This window comes from Puntigrus tetrazona, chromosome 5, assembly GCF_018831695.1.
Source record: "Puntigrus tetrazona isolate hp1 chromosome 5, ASM1883169v1, whole genome shotgun sequence".
Lineage (NCBI taxonomy): Eukaryota > Metazoa > Chordata > Actinopteri > Cypriniformes > Cyprinidae > Puntigrus > Puntigrus tetrazona.
This window is the reverse complement of record NC_056703.1, coordinates 10,509,798-10,524,834: the sequence shown is the minus strand read 5'-3', so window position 1 is coordinate 10,524,834 and position 15,037 is coordinate 10,509,798. Positions and strand designations below refer to the sequence as shown.

The window sequence follows — 15,037 nt, the reverse complement described above, 5'->3', positions numbered from 1 at the left end:
ATGTTATTTTTAGCAAAAAAGTAGACAAAAAAAGAGCCAGAAAGTCAATTTAACAATTTATTGATTTAATTTTTCTCTTTTCTCCCTTTTAATATTAAAAACATCAGTTCACCCCAGTTAGCACAAGATTATGGAAACAAAAGTAATTGAAAACAAGCCGAAAAGGTCCAGTCAATCTTGTTACAAGGGAATCCACCTGAACACAGGTATTACTGGATGAAAATAAAACGTTCATAAATATCGAATCGTATTCACATGTACTGAATTTACATTCCAACGCACTTACAAGAAAGATAAAACTAAATCACCTCCTTAACCATAATGCTATTTTATATGATACAGAACCACACTCATGTTTGCTGGTGTCTTAAATCACTGCACATGTTAATTTCCAAAGTGAAAAGCAGCTTGCACTGATCTTTAGTTAGGCTGTTGAGGTTCTCCGTTAGCAGGAAATATATTCAGAAGTGGCCCAGATGCCCGATCGTTACGCAAAGATGTGTTCAGTAGGTCAGTTTTCACAAAGCTGGTCACAATTAAATTTACACATTTCAAAAACCCTTTGGTCGTAGTACACGGAAATGTACAGAGGGCCTCCTTATCGGTCTCAGCTTTCTTCTCTTTGATAATATTGATCCTATTTTTTTTTTTTACGCAGCAATGCCAGAAAAATAAGACACCATTATAGTACTAAGTGCCGACAACTGTGCGAGATTCAGAGATTAAGCACGGTTAGACTGTCACTGAGCGATAGGACCTAACCATCATGTACATCACTGACATGAAGGAGAAGCATCATTTCATTTCAAAAGGAACAACATGATCGACTAATTTCAGGTCAAAACAGAAAAATGTACACTTGCGTTACATTACAGTGCAAACGACAAAAAGTCAAAACCTCCTGCTATTCAATAAACAAACATTTCAAGGGTTCTCATGAATACAGTAATCGATAGCAATGACCTGATTTCTGTCTATCTGTATTAATAGTGACTAAGAGTTCACCTTTGGCTTCACAGTGATAGCGTGACAATTATTATGAACTTTCTACTGACATCTGGTGTAGGAGCTCTTTCAACTGACATCTGGAATTACTCGGCTTTTGACCGTAATGCAACGCAAATTTTTCCACCGAGACAGACACCGGAATCAATTACAACTTATTTCAGAATGCATTCATTAAATAAAAGAGAGAACCCTTGGTTCGGGAGACACAAAGTCAGCACAAAACACGTATGCCGTTTACATTCAATTACAAGACCACAAACATCTCCACAGCAGGGCTGGTTCGGTCCGGTTCGACTAAAGGCCTTTGAATCGGTCACGGGTCATTCACTATCGATGTGTCCGATTTCAAAACTTCAATGAAGGTGCACGGGTACATTTGCATTCTTCAACAAGAACAACAGGTCTGTTCGAAACATTTAAGCATAGTAAAAGTTCTTCAACCCACAACACGACAGGCTTGTCTTTTATAGCATGCTCTCAATGCAGGTACAAATCAAACAGTAGGTCCAAGTAAAGAAAAAAAAGATCAGTTTCAACTCAACGTGAAGGTAAACAGTCATAAAAATAAAAGAACAAGTTGCAGAGGCCGAACCCATAAGAGTCCTATTCCTTGAGGGATGATTATGTTATGACATCAACACTACAATTAAAACAATTCAACGTGATCCGATAGTACGATCATATTCAAATGTAAAGCGATACCAAAATAAACCATACGGCCATAGCCTATCTAAGAAATACATTCTCTTTAATTCCCATCCAGCAGGCTTGAATATAAAGTATGGTAATACACGATTCCATAAGCCATCATCTCCAAAACGCAGGAGGGGAGGCCCGATCACGTCCAGGCACCGACTGTGTCTGCATCTCTGTTAGAGTTCCCAGAAGAGCCGTTCTCTCGCTCCGCTACTGGAAGTGCAAATGGAAACAAGAACAAGCCACTCTCTGGGCCAGAGAGACGGATCCTCTCCAGAGAGAAAAAAACGCACAAATGTCTTTGACCGTACAGACACGGGTCTGAACTTGAGGCTTTTTTTTTTTTTTTTTTTTAACATCTCTCCGTCTGTGAGATTAACAGCTGTTTCAGCACAGAGTGTCTGTATTAAAAGACAGCTGCACCTGTGAGAAGGCAAAATAAAAATAATGACAAGAGCAATATTGTAAGGAGTGCAGTTTAATAGTCTCTTATTATTGAACTAAAAAAAAATGTATTAAATTCAATTATAAATTGGTTGCAATTTATTTATTTTAGCTACATTTGAATAAACTAATTTAGCTGACTAACTTTGAACTTTTTTTTTATTTAAATGTTGCCTAAAATAATTTGCAACCACAAAAAAAAAAAACTTTAAAAGAACAACCACACTGAAATACAATTTTTAAAGTCTCTATTCTATTCTGTTCCCAAAAAATAGGTCACAGTTTCCACAAATATATTAAACAGAAAAATGTTTTACTTTAATAACATAAAATAATGTTTTCTTCAGCATCAACTCGGCATAATTAAAATAATATTTTACGGTTCTTGTGACACTGAAAATTCAGCTTTGCCATAAAGTAAAAAATTTAATAATATTTTATACAATTTTTTTTTTTTTTACAAATAAAATCAAAGTCTTGGTGAGGATAAGAAACTCCTTCAAAAACATAAAATCTCTAAACATTTAAATGTACTACTTTGCTTCATTTTTGTTTTCCATAGTTTTACAAAAGTTAATGTTAACTTGTTAGATAAATGAAGCTTAATAATCCATTTAATTGAAAAAGAAATTTCATTTGGTCTCTCATTTTTTAACAGAATAAAGCTCTTATTTTTATAAATCAAACCAAAGATGGCTGGTAATAAGAGTAATAAGTCTTTTGCAGACCGTGCCAAGCAGATTTAATTGAATTATCTTAAAGTGAAATATAGATTTTATGTGCCTGTGTCAAAAGTCTTACCCTCTCTTCCTCAAAGCTGATCAGTCCTTCATCGTCATCACTCTCAAGCTCTTCTGGCTCTTCACTTACAAGGGCGTTAAGTTCTGTGTTAGCAGGACGCGGCCGGAGGATGCTGAGCAGCCTCTGCAGTGGCGACTGACCAGCACTAGATGGGGAACTTTCTTGCTGTTGTAAGTTATCGCTTTGCTTTTTTGCAAAGTTGACAAAGACCTAAAATAAAAAATACAGTATGTAGTTTTTAGATTCCCATTTCACGCATTTAGTTATTCCTCTGCATCAATAACTAATGTCTGTTCACATTCAATATTGAGATTTTTCTTTCATTGTTAGTCGCCGAGGTATACTTACGTTGTCCAAAGTTGTCTGGCTGACAGAATAATCTTCGATGCTCAGCACTTCGACCACCTGCTCCATTTTGCTGAAGACCTGAGCCAGAGAGATGTTCTCTGACTTCAGCTGGTACTGAATCTTTGTGTGGTGCCGCTCCTTGCGTGAAAGAATACGCAGAAGTTTACAATTTTTACTGCAAGCAAAGCAAGCTCAAGATATACGCATATGTACCCTTAGTTTTGTCGGCACTGCACAAAAACACCTTGTGAGAGCTTCTTGCAACTTTGAAAACTCATCGTCTTATATATTACGATCCAACCTGACAACATAGAGGTACTTGTATGCCACGGCCATCTGTTTTGGAGAAATTTCCGCTGATGGACAGCAAATATGAAACATCTGTTTTTCCAGTAAAACTCCTGAAACTTACCTATATATATATATATATATTTATTTTCGGTCAAAATCTCCCCAATCTCACCTTAAGGATGGCCTCTGGAAAATTCCTGTTGAAAAACCGTATCACTTCCTTGACGCTAGCTGTGGTCTTAGTGCGTACTGTTATCATGTATCCATCCCCAAATCTGAAAAATATACATAAATAAAAAAAACAAACAGCAAGTTGGCAGTTTTAAGAAAACTGCACTCCTGTATCACACATTATATTGGCGGAGACTTTTCAAACCTGTTTTTGAGATGCTGGATGCTTCCCAGGCACTTGAACCTGCCGTTAACCATGATGCCCAGTCTCGTACACAATGCTTCACACTCCTCCATGCTGCAAACAAATACATCAGTACATTAGTGCTATTAAAAGAACACTCCACTTTTTTTGAAACTCATTCTCCAACTCCCCCAGAGTTAAAAAGTTGAGTTTTACCATTTTTGAATCCATTCAGCTGATCTGAGCTGAGTTGCGGTTTTCTAGGCGGATAGGAACTATACTCTCAATCCGACGTAATAATCAAGAAACTTTGCTGCCGTACCAAGAGGCTCTGGCTGTTTTCAGGCGATGCTTGATAGCATTGTGCCTGCTGTGGCCATGGTAAGGAAGCAAAGTTCCTCAATTATTACTTCGGAATGAGAGTATATTTCCTTTGTCACATCCGCCTATAAATCCGCAACTTTTATTTTTCCGTCAGTCTTAAAACACAATATAACTCAAGTTTTTAAATAGGAAAAATATCAAAACTCTTTGGTCATTTTTAAACAAGATAAATAAGATTCAATGATCTATGCTAAGCTATGCTAAAAATGCTAATCGCCAGACCCGGAGATCAGCTGAATGCATTCAAAAACTGTAAGAATGAGCTTATTTTCAAAAAAAGTGTCCCTTTAAAACTTATTATGAAAGAAAAGTGAATATTTATATAGTTACTACACCTGTGTGACGTCAACACCACAGAGCGTCCGGTTTTGATGATGTCAAGAATCAGATTCCATAAGAAACGACGAGCCTTTGGGTCCATACCTGTGGTGGGCTCATCCTAGAACCAAAAAAAAAAAAAAAACAGATCATGAAAAGATTATGTTTAGAACATCTTACAGTAATTATACTCAGCTCAGCTGCTTCAGTTAATGTTTTGATATTACTTACTTCAAAAACTGTTTATTAAAGTGTTCATTTCAGATACTATCTTTTATTTTTCTTTGCCTATTGGCAAATATTTCTTTCTTATTTTAAGAACAAATCCAACATAAGCAGAAAATCAGTAGTTTTTGATGATTAATATTCACATACATTTAGAAACATTGGAGTTTTATGTTTACAAAAAAAACACAAAAAGGGTAAAAAAAAAAAAAAGAAGCAAACACATACTCTATGTTCTGCCAAAAATACCTTGCATTGCAAATTAAGTCATTAGCATACACTAGTGAAGTACCCTAGTTAAATAGGTTTGAAATACATTTATGTCATCTAAGGGATAATAATAAGAATGAATGATAGAGAGATCTAACCAGAAAAATGAGTGAGGGATATCCAATCAGAGCAATAGCTGTGGAGAGTTTGCGTTTGTTGCCTCCACTATAGGTGCCAGCAGGTTTGTCAGCATACTTGGACAACTCCAACTTCTCCAGAGCCCACTGAACCACCTTCAGGACACAAAGAGAGCGAGAATTTTTGAATGACAATGAATTTCAAACTGCAGCTGACAATTATAGATTGCTAAGTGCTCTTGCACTTTTTAAACTGATTTCAAGAGAGCTTTTAGGAGCTCTAATAGACACTTGACTATCACTGATAAGTGCATGTGACTAAACAGAGTGTGTGTGTCTGTGTCTGCGCATGCTCACCCGTTCCTCATCTTTCCAGGGGATGCCACGGAGGCGTGTGTACAGCTCCAGATGTTCTCGAGCAGTCAGGTCATCAAATAGAGCGTCAAATTGAGGGCAGTAACCAATGCTCTGCTGCACACGTAAAAGCTCCCGTAAGATACTGCGGGACAGTAAGAGAATCATTCGGATTAAGCCATACACATTAGTAGTATACAAACGCAAAATAAAAAAGAAAATGAAGCTTTAAAATCAACAACACAAAACTGCATTAGGAATAAGTGGTAATAATATTGAGTCAATAAGACTTGTTTACTTTTCTTAATTCTTGGTAGAAAAATTCTGCTTAAATTTTTACACATACATTTTAGTTTATGTACAAACGGATTCCAAAAAAAGTTGGGATATATACAAATATATGAATAAAAACTGAATATATACTTCTAATATTTATATAAATATATATATACCATATATATATATATTTATGGTATATATAGCAATATGGAAAAAGTAAATTTAAGCATAATAGGAGCTGGAAGACCAATTAACACTAATCAGCAATTGGCAACATGATTGGGTATAAAAAAGAGCTTCTATAGTGGCAGTGTCTCAGAAGCCAACTTGGATCACCAATTCCCACAATGTTGCGCAGAAAATAGTGGAGCAATATCAGTTCATTAGCGAAAAATTGCAAAAGACTTTGCATCTATCATCATCAACTGTGCATAACATCATCCAAAGATTCAGAGAATCTGGAACAATCTCTGTGAGAAAGGGTCCCAAACCATACTGGATGCCCGTGATCTCCGGGCCCTAAACGACACTGCACCACAAACAGGAATGCTACTGTAAAGGAAATCACAGAATGGGCTCAGGAATACTTCCAGAAACCATTGTCAATGAACACAATCCACCGTGCCAACCTGCCAGCACTCTACAGTGCAAAGAAGAAGCCATTTCTGCAAGATCCACAAGCTCAGGCGTTTACACTGGGCCAGGGATCATTTAAAATGGAGTGTGGCGAAATGGAAGACTGTTCTGTGGTCAGACGAGTCACGATTCAAGTTCTTTTGGAAATCTGGGACGCCATGTCATCCGGACAAAGAGGTTTAGTTTTTATCTTATTCCGTTCAGAAGCCTGCATCTCTGATGGTATGGGGTTGCATGAGTGCGTGTGGCATGGGCAGCTTGCATGTCTGGAAAGGCACCATCAATGCAGAAAAATGTATTCAGGTTCTAGAACAACATATGCTCCCATCCAGACGTCATCTTTTTCAGGGAAGACCCTGCATTTTTCAACAAGATAATGCCAGACCACATTCTGCATCAATCACAGCATCATGGCTGCGTAGGAGAAGGATCCGGTACTGAAATGGCCAGTCTGCAGTCCAGATCTTTCACCTATAGAGAACATTTGGCGCATCATAAAGAGAAGAAAGTACGACAAAGAAGGCCCAAGACGATTGAACAGTTAGAGGCCTGTATTAGACAAGAATGGGAGAGCATTCCTATTTCTAAACTTGAGAAACTGGTCTCCTCTGTCCCCAGACGTCTGTTGAGTGTTGTAAAAGAAGGGAGATGCCACACAGTGGTGAAAATGTTTTGGGATTTGTTGACACAATGAAATTCTGAATCAACATATTTTTCCCTTAAAATGGTACATTTTCTCAGTTTAAACTTTTGTTCTGTGAGTTATGTTCTATTCTGAATAAAATATTAGAAGTTGGCACCTACACATCATTGCATTCAGTTTTTATTCACGATTTGTATAGTGTCCCAACTTTTTGGAATCCGGTTTGTGTGTGTATATATATATATATAGTTTTATGCTTAATTACCAATATGTAGAAAAAACAATCAGCTTAATTTAACACAGACTATATTGTGTCAAAAAAATAACTTGTATCTTTAATACTGAAAATTCAGTAGTGTTCATTAGCATAGCAACATGCTACCATAAAAAGTAACATGATCCCAAAATTTTTAGGGAGCTTAAGCTTGAAGAATCACAAATAGGGTAAAACTTATTTCAAGATATAACCTACATTCTGCCAAAAAATACCTTGCAAATACCTTGAAATGCTAAAGATATGCTGACGTATATAAGCTTTTGGTAACTATTGCTTTTTTTATAATTAAGTTTATTTTTCTTATTCCTTGAAATACAGTTTTCTATCTATTACCACATCAGAGTTGGTCTGAATGTAGCACCTGTGTCCCTGAATAAAGGCCTCGCCCCCTGTTGTGCTCTCATCTCCTGTCAACATTTTAAATGTTGTGGTCTTTCCTGCTCCATTCACTCCCAGCAGCCCAAAGCACTCCCCAGGACGGACCCCCAGACACAAACGGTCCACCGCCAGGATCCGGCCCATCTTGCGAGACTTATACACCTGTGAGGAAACACGGGCTTTGAGAATACTTTAAGGACAGAGTGAAGGGTTCAGGTCAAATGCACTGGGTTAAGGCAAAGTTTTAAAATGTCATGGAGTATCTGACCTTGGTTAGGTTGTCGATCTTCAGCATGTCATTGTCAGCATCTCCCCTCAGCACTCTGCGTCTCTCACAGGCCACATCAACATCATCGTCCTCAACCGGCTGACTGTTGACAGGCACTCTCCTTCAATGAGATGAAAACAGTGACCTTTAGAACATTTTCATTTTAAACTGTCAAAGGCACACAAATGCTGTACACAAAAATCACACTCACTGGGCTTTCCTGAGGAAGTTGTACTGGCACAGAATTGTAATGAGAAAGCCAACAAAACCCTCAATGGTCATTGCCACCAGTCCCCGTGTCACAATGTCCCATTCAAATGGAGACTTCACCTTATCAAACTGGCCTGCAGAGAACAGAAGGCATTTAACCACCTGAAAAGAGCACAGAGCAGCCCTCAACGATGTCCTGAGATGAAGAATGCACCAACAAACCTATCTTGGCATAATACTCATTGATATACTCATTATAGGCCATCTCCATCAATCCATGACCCAGGTTATAGTTGGGAAAGATGAGAAAACAGGACTTTAGATAGCTGTTTACCAACTTTAGATCCTGTGACGTAAAAAAATAAATAAAAATAAGTATATTAGTAACAATATTACTATGTATTATTATGATTTTAATAACTGTATACAGTTGATAAGCTCAGGATTACTGAGGTGTGTCAGGCAAAAACGCCAATTTAAAGGGATAGTTCACTCAAAAATTTTCATTCCGTCATTAATTACTCGCTGTCATTCCAAACCCATAAGACCCTTGTTATTTTTTATGAAATTCCAGAGCTTTCTGACCCTGCACAGACAGCAACACAACTACCACAATCAAGGCCCAGGCAGTAAGGACATTGTTAAAATAGCTTTTTTTGCTCACAAAAAGTATTAAAGTAGCTTTATAAAATTATAGTTGGGCCACATGGATTATTTTAATGATGTCTTAACTACCACATTCAAAGCCTGAAAAGGTAGTAGTGTTGCTCTCTACGGAGGGTCAGAAAGCTTTCGGGTTTCATTAAAATATTTGTGTTCTGAAGATTAACAAGGCCTTACAGGTTTGCAATGACATGAGGGTGAGTAATTAATAACAGAATTTTCATTTTTGGGTGAACTAACCCTTTAACGGGGTGGGAGTGAGATACATTAAAAATAATTAAAATAATTTCTTCTATAGAGCATGAGCTCAAAAAGAATGCTGTCATACAGTTTATACACAAAATGTATTCACATGCCATGCCATCAGTTATAGAAACCTCTGTCTGACCTACCTTGTCACGCTCAAACAGCTGTAGGAGGAAAGTGGCCACCGTGGCTGTGATGCCAATGAAGAGATTGATGACTATAAGGAAAACATAAGCTGTGCTGGGCACCTCAAACCAGAAAGAGGCTGGATACATAATGGGGGTTATAGACCAGCTAGGAAGAGAGAGTGAATTGTCACATTTTATGTGTCATATTAAGACCTGAATAAAACTGATAAAAAAATATATTTATTGTCTCTTCACGTCTGATTGAGTCTTCATCCAGAAAGAGCTTACCCATAAAGGAGGAAGAGAGAGAGCACTGCTGGGAAATTTGTAGGTGACGTGTACGCAGGAAGGTCAAACACAAACAGAATTAGGACACAGCACGTCGCTGGAACCAGGTAGTTCAGCTAACGAAGAAAAAACAAAAGAAATCTGTGTGTAAACCAATTTAGCCTTCATGACTGTTCTTATTTGTGAACAGACACTAAATCTCCTTCACCCTACCATGTCCCATATGTAGTTAGCTAGCCAGTAAGTGACAGGGTCACATCCACTGACAAACTGCAGGTGTTTGGCCTTGGTGGATTTTTCTGCTACCAGGAAGACCACAAAGCTTGCTGGCACAAAGGACATGGCTACAATGATGAAGATGGCAATAACCACATCAGTGCCCTGGAGCCTAGAAGAATGGATATGAAATCAGAAATAAGCAATGTTTAAGGGTTGGAACAGGATAAAAAGAGGAGAACAGGACTTACAGATAATCCAGAGAAAGACTGGCACTGGTTCTGTTCATGGGATGATTGGTCACTGTGATGCCTGTGAATGTAAGCATATATAGGATTTTCAGTACAAATAAACAATCCATGAATTTGAGGCCCAGTTTCATAGACAGGGCTTAGCCTAAACCAGGATTAGGCCATAGTTCAATTAGGATATTTCAGTAATTTTGTCTCCTCCTGTGACTGCCACCAATCCCCCTGGTAGGGTCTCCTGAGGCCTAGCTGACAGGCCAGACAAATAGGGGCCCAAAGACCTATTATGGATATAAAAGGACACAAAATCTGGCTCTAGGAAAATGAAATGTGCCTGTGCCTTCTGGTCTGGGATAGGTTTCTTACTGTCTTTTTCGACTATGGGCTGAATGGCAGGACAGAGTAGCCGACCCTGGGAGGGGTGCTGAAATGTGCTCCAACTGGGGACTCCATTGTTTCACTGGGAGACTTCAACGCTCACGTGGGTGATGCTAGTGATACCTGAAAGGGGTGTGTTGGATCTGTACCCAAGTGATGTTCTGTTGTTGGACTTCTGTGCTAGTCACAGTTTGTCCATAACAAACACCATGTTCAAGCATACAAGTGTCCATCAATACACGAGTATGGGGTCCAGGGCCCTTTGCTAAGGGCTGTCTGGTCCCTGTATAACCAGAGCAAGAGATTGGTTATATTGCAGGGAGTCAGATTTGTTTCCAGTGCGTGTTGGACTCCAGTAGGGCTGCCCTTTGTCACCGGGGGCCGAAGGGGGTCTGGTTTGGGGACCACAGGATCTCATCTCTGCTTTTTGCAGATGATGTTGTCCTGTTGACTCCATCAAACCAGGACCTACAGCAGGCAGTGGTGCGGTTTGCAGTGTGAAGCGGCTGAAATGAGAATCAGCACCTTCAAGAATGAAGCCATGGTTCTCAGTCGGAAAAGGGTGGCTTGTCCCCTTCAGGTTGGTGGAGAGCTCCTGCCTCAGGTGGGGGGGAGGTTATTAAGTAACTTGGGGTCTTGTTAATGGTTGAGGGAAGGATGGAACAAGAGATTGACAGATAGATCGGTCAATGTATCGGTCTGTCATGGTGAAGAAGTGGACGCCTCCTGAGAGAGGTGTTCTGGGCATGTCCCAGGACATGCTGGAGCGACCATGTCTCTCGTCTGGCCTGGGAAAGCCTCATTGTTCCCCCCGGAAGAGCTGGAAGTGTCTGGGGAGAGGGAAGTCTAGTCTGCTGCCCCCGCGACCCGGCCCCCGAAGAAGTGGAAGAAGATGGATGGAAGTAATTTTTGTAAACATGCCTTTAAAAAAAAGCATTACTAGTGTGCATCTTAAGATCAGTCAGTGCAAGTTCCTTTCAGTTGAAACGAGTCAGATTTACAGGTTAGTCAAGGACTAGGCTTAAGTCTTGTCTGTGAAACAGAGTATAAAAAGAATATCAAAACATGCACAATTAAAAAGAAAAAAACAAACAAAATAATGAATGACTTCTAGCTAGTTAACTGAAGCTAATTCAGACTCACCGTATGCAGCAGGGTTTCCTTTACTACTGGGCAGATTGGCTCTGAGAATGGCATTGTTCAGGACATTTAGGTAGGTAGGCATACTATGATATCCTTTGTTATTGTAAAGCACCTGTAGGGTGTAAACATCAAAATTATGATAAAACACTATCTCAGAAACATATCAGAAATAAAGTGTAAGGATGCTCTGACTTGCCTGTGAGGATCTCCTCACTGCTATTTTGCGCACCATAGGTGGTGTTTTTCTCCCAAAGGATGCTGGGACGGATTTCTGAATGTTTCCTACAGTAAAGCCTCCATATCTACAGGATAACACAAGAAACATGCAGTTCTTGTCAAAAGAAAAAGAGGTCTTAATAAAAAAAATGTAAAGTTGGCTTAAAATAGCAATTCACTTATTTTATCCATTTAATTTTTATTTTATTGATCTTATTGAAAATTATTAATTTGTACACACATTTAAAAAATAAATAAATAAAAGTAGCATTGTATTTTTTTGCTTCCATCCAATCAACAACCAATAGATCGAACCAAGATCCCTAAATCCTAGATTTTTCTGTTTTCCCTAAAATCACTTTAACGATGTACTCACAACACAAAAGAGAAAAGACCTGTTGCTTTTATTATAAAGAAATATTAAAGTAATATTCTATTACAAAATGTCCAGTCAGTCCAAAAAGTCCTTTAATCAAAACTGCACTGCACAGTTTGTTCAGAAATCGTTGGTTTATGGGGCGATGTCATAACGATGAATGCACTCGGACATTGCAAATGAGCAATGATATTACAAAATATTCAGTATTCAGCTCCATCACTTTGCTGGCATTGCAAAGATGGTCATTAAAAAAAAAAAACTTTATTGGACCCGGCAGCAAACCCACAAATTCAGAGTAAGCATTTCAAATGCAAAACTTTTTCATATTAAAATCTAAAAGGGTACAGTTGCAAAAAATGGCCTAAAACGCTGTAGTTGTTACTACTAGGAAAATAATTAAATCAGTTAAGTAAAATATTATATTATTCTTTTGACAGCCTTTCAGAAGATTACCTGTGTAATCTGAGACGATCAGAGGTGTACAGGAGATACTCAGACACGTTGCGACCTGTGATGTCCACCAAGATGTCTCCAGTTACTACCTTCATAAGGGGCGGTCGACCCCCAACTCCACTGGGGCAGGAGAAGCCCGTGCCCTGCATGGAGCAGATACAGCGCACTGGCTCCCGGATGGTCAAGGGCAGCGTGGGGGGAGACGTTGCCATCTCTGTGGGAGCACAGCAGGGTGAGAGGAGCTTTATCAAATGAGTGGAAGAATCCATATTACACAGCTTCATGAAAAAATACAGAGTCTGCACACCGGATGTTTTAGAATAATCTACATTATGCGAGGAAATACAGTTTTTACTTTTAGCAACAGTCAGCAGGTGTGTGGCACAGGAGTTATTTTCAGTTTTTCCTAATATTATATCCAGATGTACATAACTTTCAGTATCAATAAACATTTCTCAATCTTTTAAAACTGTTGGTTGCCAGTCAGTGTTATTGTAGTTTTTAGCTATTTGTTATGGTGATAGTTTTGTCTTTTGAAGAAAATTCATACTAAATTATAGTTTCATTGTGACGTCATATTCATTAAATTCTACTCACAATTACTAAAATGAAGAAAAATTACAATACATTTCATTTAAAACAAATGCTAAAGTAAACCAAATATTTAATATTTTTTATACATTAATTATAGTTTTAGGTTTTTATATTGTTCTTAAGGTCATTCGAAATTGGATCAGGTTTGATTTTCTGAGTTTTCACATCCATAAGCATTTTGGAAAAATAAATAAATAAATAAAGCATTAAAAAAAAATGTCAGAATCAGTGTGCAAGGACCTTTACACTGTGAGATGACTTTTTAAGTAAAGTAATAGTTTTTGTTCTGCTAGGATGCTTTAAATGTTACAAATGATTTCTATTTCAAAAACACAATTTACATCAAAAGAATCCTTTAAAAATAGAAAAAAAAATCAGTGTCTACAGAAATGCAAAAAAAGTTTTAGCATTTATAATACTAAGAAATCAAGGACCTAACTAAATCAGCTTATTACAATAATGTGACAATGAGCACTGGGAGCTAAAAATTCAGCCTTACCATCAGAATAAATAAAATTTTAAAATGTATTAAAATAATAATAATTAAAAAAAAAGAGTTTTAAATTGTATTTTAAATTGTAAAAGTTATAGTGAAAGTACAGCAGTATCTACATTTTGTCAAATTTACAATGTGCTGAGCTTTGAAGCAAAAACAAAACATGCATATTTAACCACGCAGTACCAGTCTGTAACCTCTGACCTCTGACAGTTGTGGGAGGAGCAGCAGTGTAATTCCAAAGGCCATCTTCAAAATGTGCATCTGGGTCATCTGAGGGGGCAGGAGAAGGAGGCGGGGGCACAAAATTTGATAAAGGCACACCCTGTGTGAAAGAATCCAGGCACATAGAGTCAAAGTAGCGGGCTGCTAGAGTTTTGGAGTTGTTGGCATATGGATTTAGGGTTTGGGCCAGCTGGTCCAGTGTGCTGTTGAAGGGAGTTTTCAGTACACATGTCGCACCAACTCCAGAGGGTAGACGAAGGGTGTTAACAATCCTCTGCGGACTGGCATCTGGAGAAAGTTTACTCCTGGAGCAAAGAAAGGTTGATAGGGAATGAGAGATACAAGGTCTGTGCATTAAAATAATACAAAAAAGGCCTGTAGATATTTAAAACGATATTTGTTACAGCTGACCTGTACTGAAGCCGGTCTTCATTGGCGTAAGGGATGAAGTTTCCACGAGGCTGTGTGTAGTTGTGATACTGAGATGGAGACAGAATCAACGGAGGAAGGTCACCTACAGAGACGAACAGAGACCAACAGAACAGTCTTCATTTAGGACTAATTAAGATCTGCATAATTTTATAGCGCCAGTTAAACACAGCTCTCATTAATTTGTATAATCTTTATAGTCATATTTTTAAAAAGATACTGCCCCCTAAATTAGCACTTTAGCTACAAGCAAAGCTTTCATTTGTAAAGTATTTCCTTCATTAGATTATTTACATTTTAATTGATATAAATTATATATTCGCATTACTCCATCAATGTACATCACTTATAAAAGTTGTTTATATAACATGACATGTATGCTTACCGTGACACATACCATTATATATACACACTGATATAAAAATTATTTATTAATACAAGATTTTGGTCAAACGTGTCCTTACCAATCTCAGGCACAGACAGAGCTACAGTCATTGCCACACAGACGAAGAAAGCAGGCAATAGGATTTGTGAGAAAATGCCCTTGGTGTTCCTCTTTGCACAGTGAAACCTTTTCACTATCAGCCCGTGAAACTGCCGGAGTTTCAGCCACCAGCCCTCAAGCTTAAAGCTGCCCTGGCCCTCGTGTATGGTCGGCTCCGGAGAGGACTCT

General features: G+C 38.2%; 1 protein-coding gene across 4 annotated transcripts in view; it reads right to left on the bottom strand.

Moving 5' to 3' along the window:
- Nucleotides 1–44: 44 nt before the first annotated feature.
- The window catches only part of abca2 (ATP-binding cassette, sub-family A (ABC1), member 2), a 55,115-nt gene continuing 40,122 nt past the window's right edge, over nucleotides 45–15,037 (bottom strand). For all 4 annotated transcript variants that reach the window (XM_043239810.1, XM_043239812.1, XM_043239813.1 and 1 more), the window contains 22 exons: nucleotides 14,829–15,037; nucleotides 14,347–14,449; nucleotides 13,915–14,240; nucleotides 12,621–12,834; nucleotides 11,769–11,874; nucleotides 11,573–11,684; nucleotides 10,055–10,115; nucleotides 9,801–9,975; nucleotides 9,588–9,703; nucleotides 9,318–9,465; nucleotides 8,485–8,608; nucleotides 8,264–8,396; nucleotides 8,053–8,173; nucleotides 7,768–7,946; nucleotides 5,575–5,716; nucleotides 5,239–5,373; nucleotides 4,663–4,766; nucleotides 3,965–4,057; nucleotides 3,761–3,863; nucleotides 3,298–3,435; nucleotides 2,950–3,159; nucleotides 45–2,127 (listed from right to left, as the gene is read on the bottom strand). The exon at nucleotides 14,829–15,037 is cut by the window's right edge and continues 4 nt beyond it. In XM_043239810.1, the coding sequence (XP_043095745.1) occupies nucleotides 2,092–2,127; nucleotides 2,950–3,159; nucleotides 3,298–3,435; nucleotides 3,761–3,863; nucleotides 3,965–4,057; nucleotides 4,663–4,766; nucleotides 5,239–5,373; nucleotides 5,575–5,716; nucleotides 7,768–7,946; nucleotides 8,053–8,173; nucleotides 8,264–8,396; nucleotides 8,485–8,608; nucleotides 9,318–9,465; nucleotides 9,588–9,703; nucleotides 9,801–9,975; nucleotides 10,055–10,115; nucleotides 11,573–11,684; nucleotides 11,769–11,874; nucleotides 12,621–12,834; nucleotides 13,915–14,240; nucleotides 14,347–14,449; nucleotides 14,829–15,037 (3,088 nt within the window). In that variant the 3' untranslated portion in view covers nucleotides 45–2,091. The remainder of the gene's footprint in view (nucleotides 2,128–2,949; nucleotides 3,160–3,297; nucleotides 3,436–3,760; nucleotides 3,864–3,964; nucleotides 4,058–4,662; nucleotides 4,767–5,238; nucleotides 5,374–5,574; nucleotides 5,717–7,767; nucleotides 7,947–8,052; nucleotides 8,174–8,263; nucleotides 8,397–8,484; nucleotides 8,609–9,317; nucleotides 9,466–9,587; nucleotides 9,704–9,800; nucleotides 9,976–10,054; nucleotides 10,116–11,572; nucleotides 11,685–11,768; nucleotides 11,875–12,620; nucleotides 12,835–13,914; nucleotides 14,241–14,346; nucleotides 14,450–14,828) is intronic.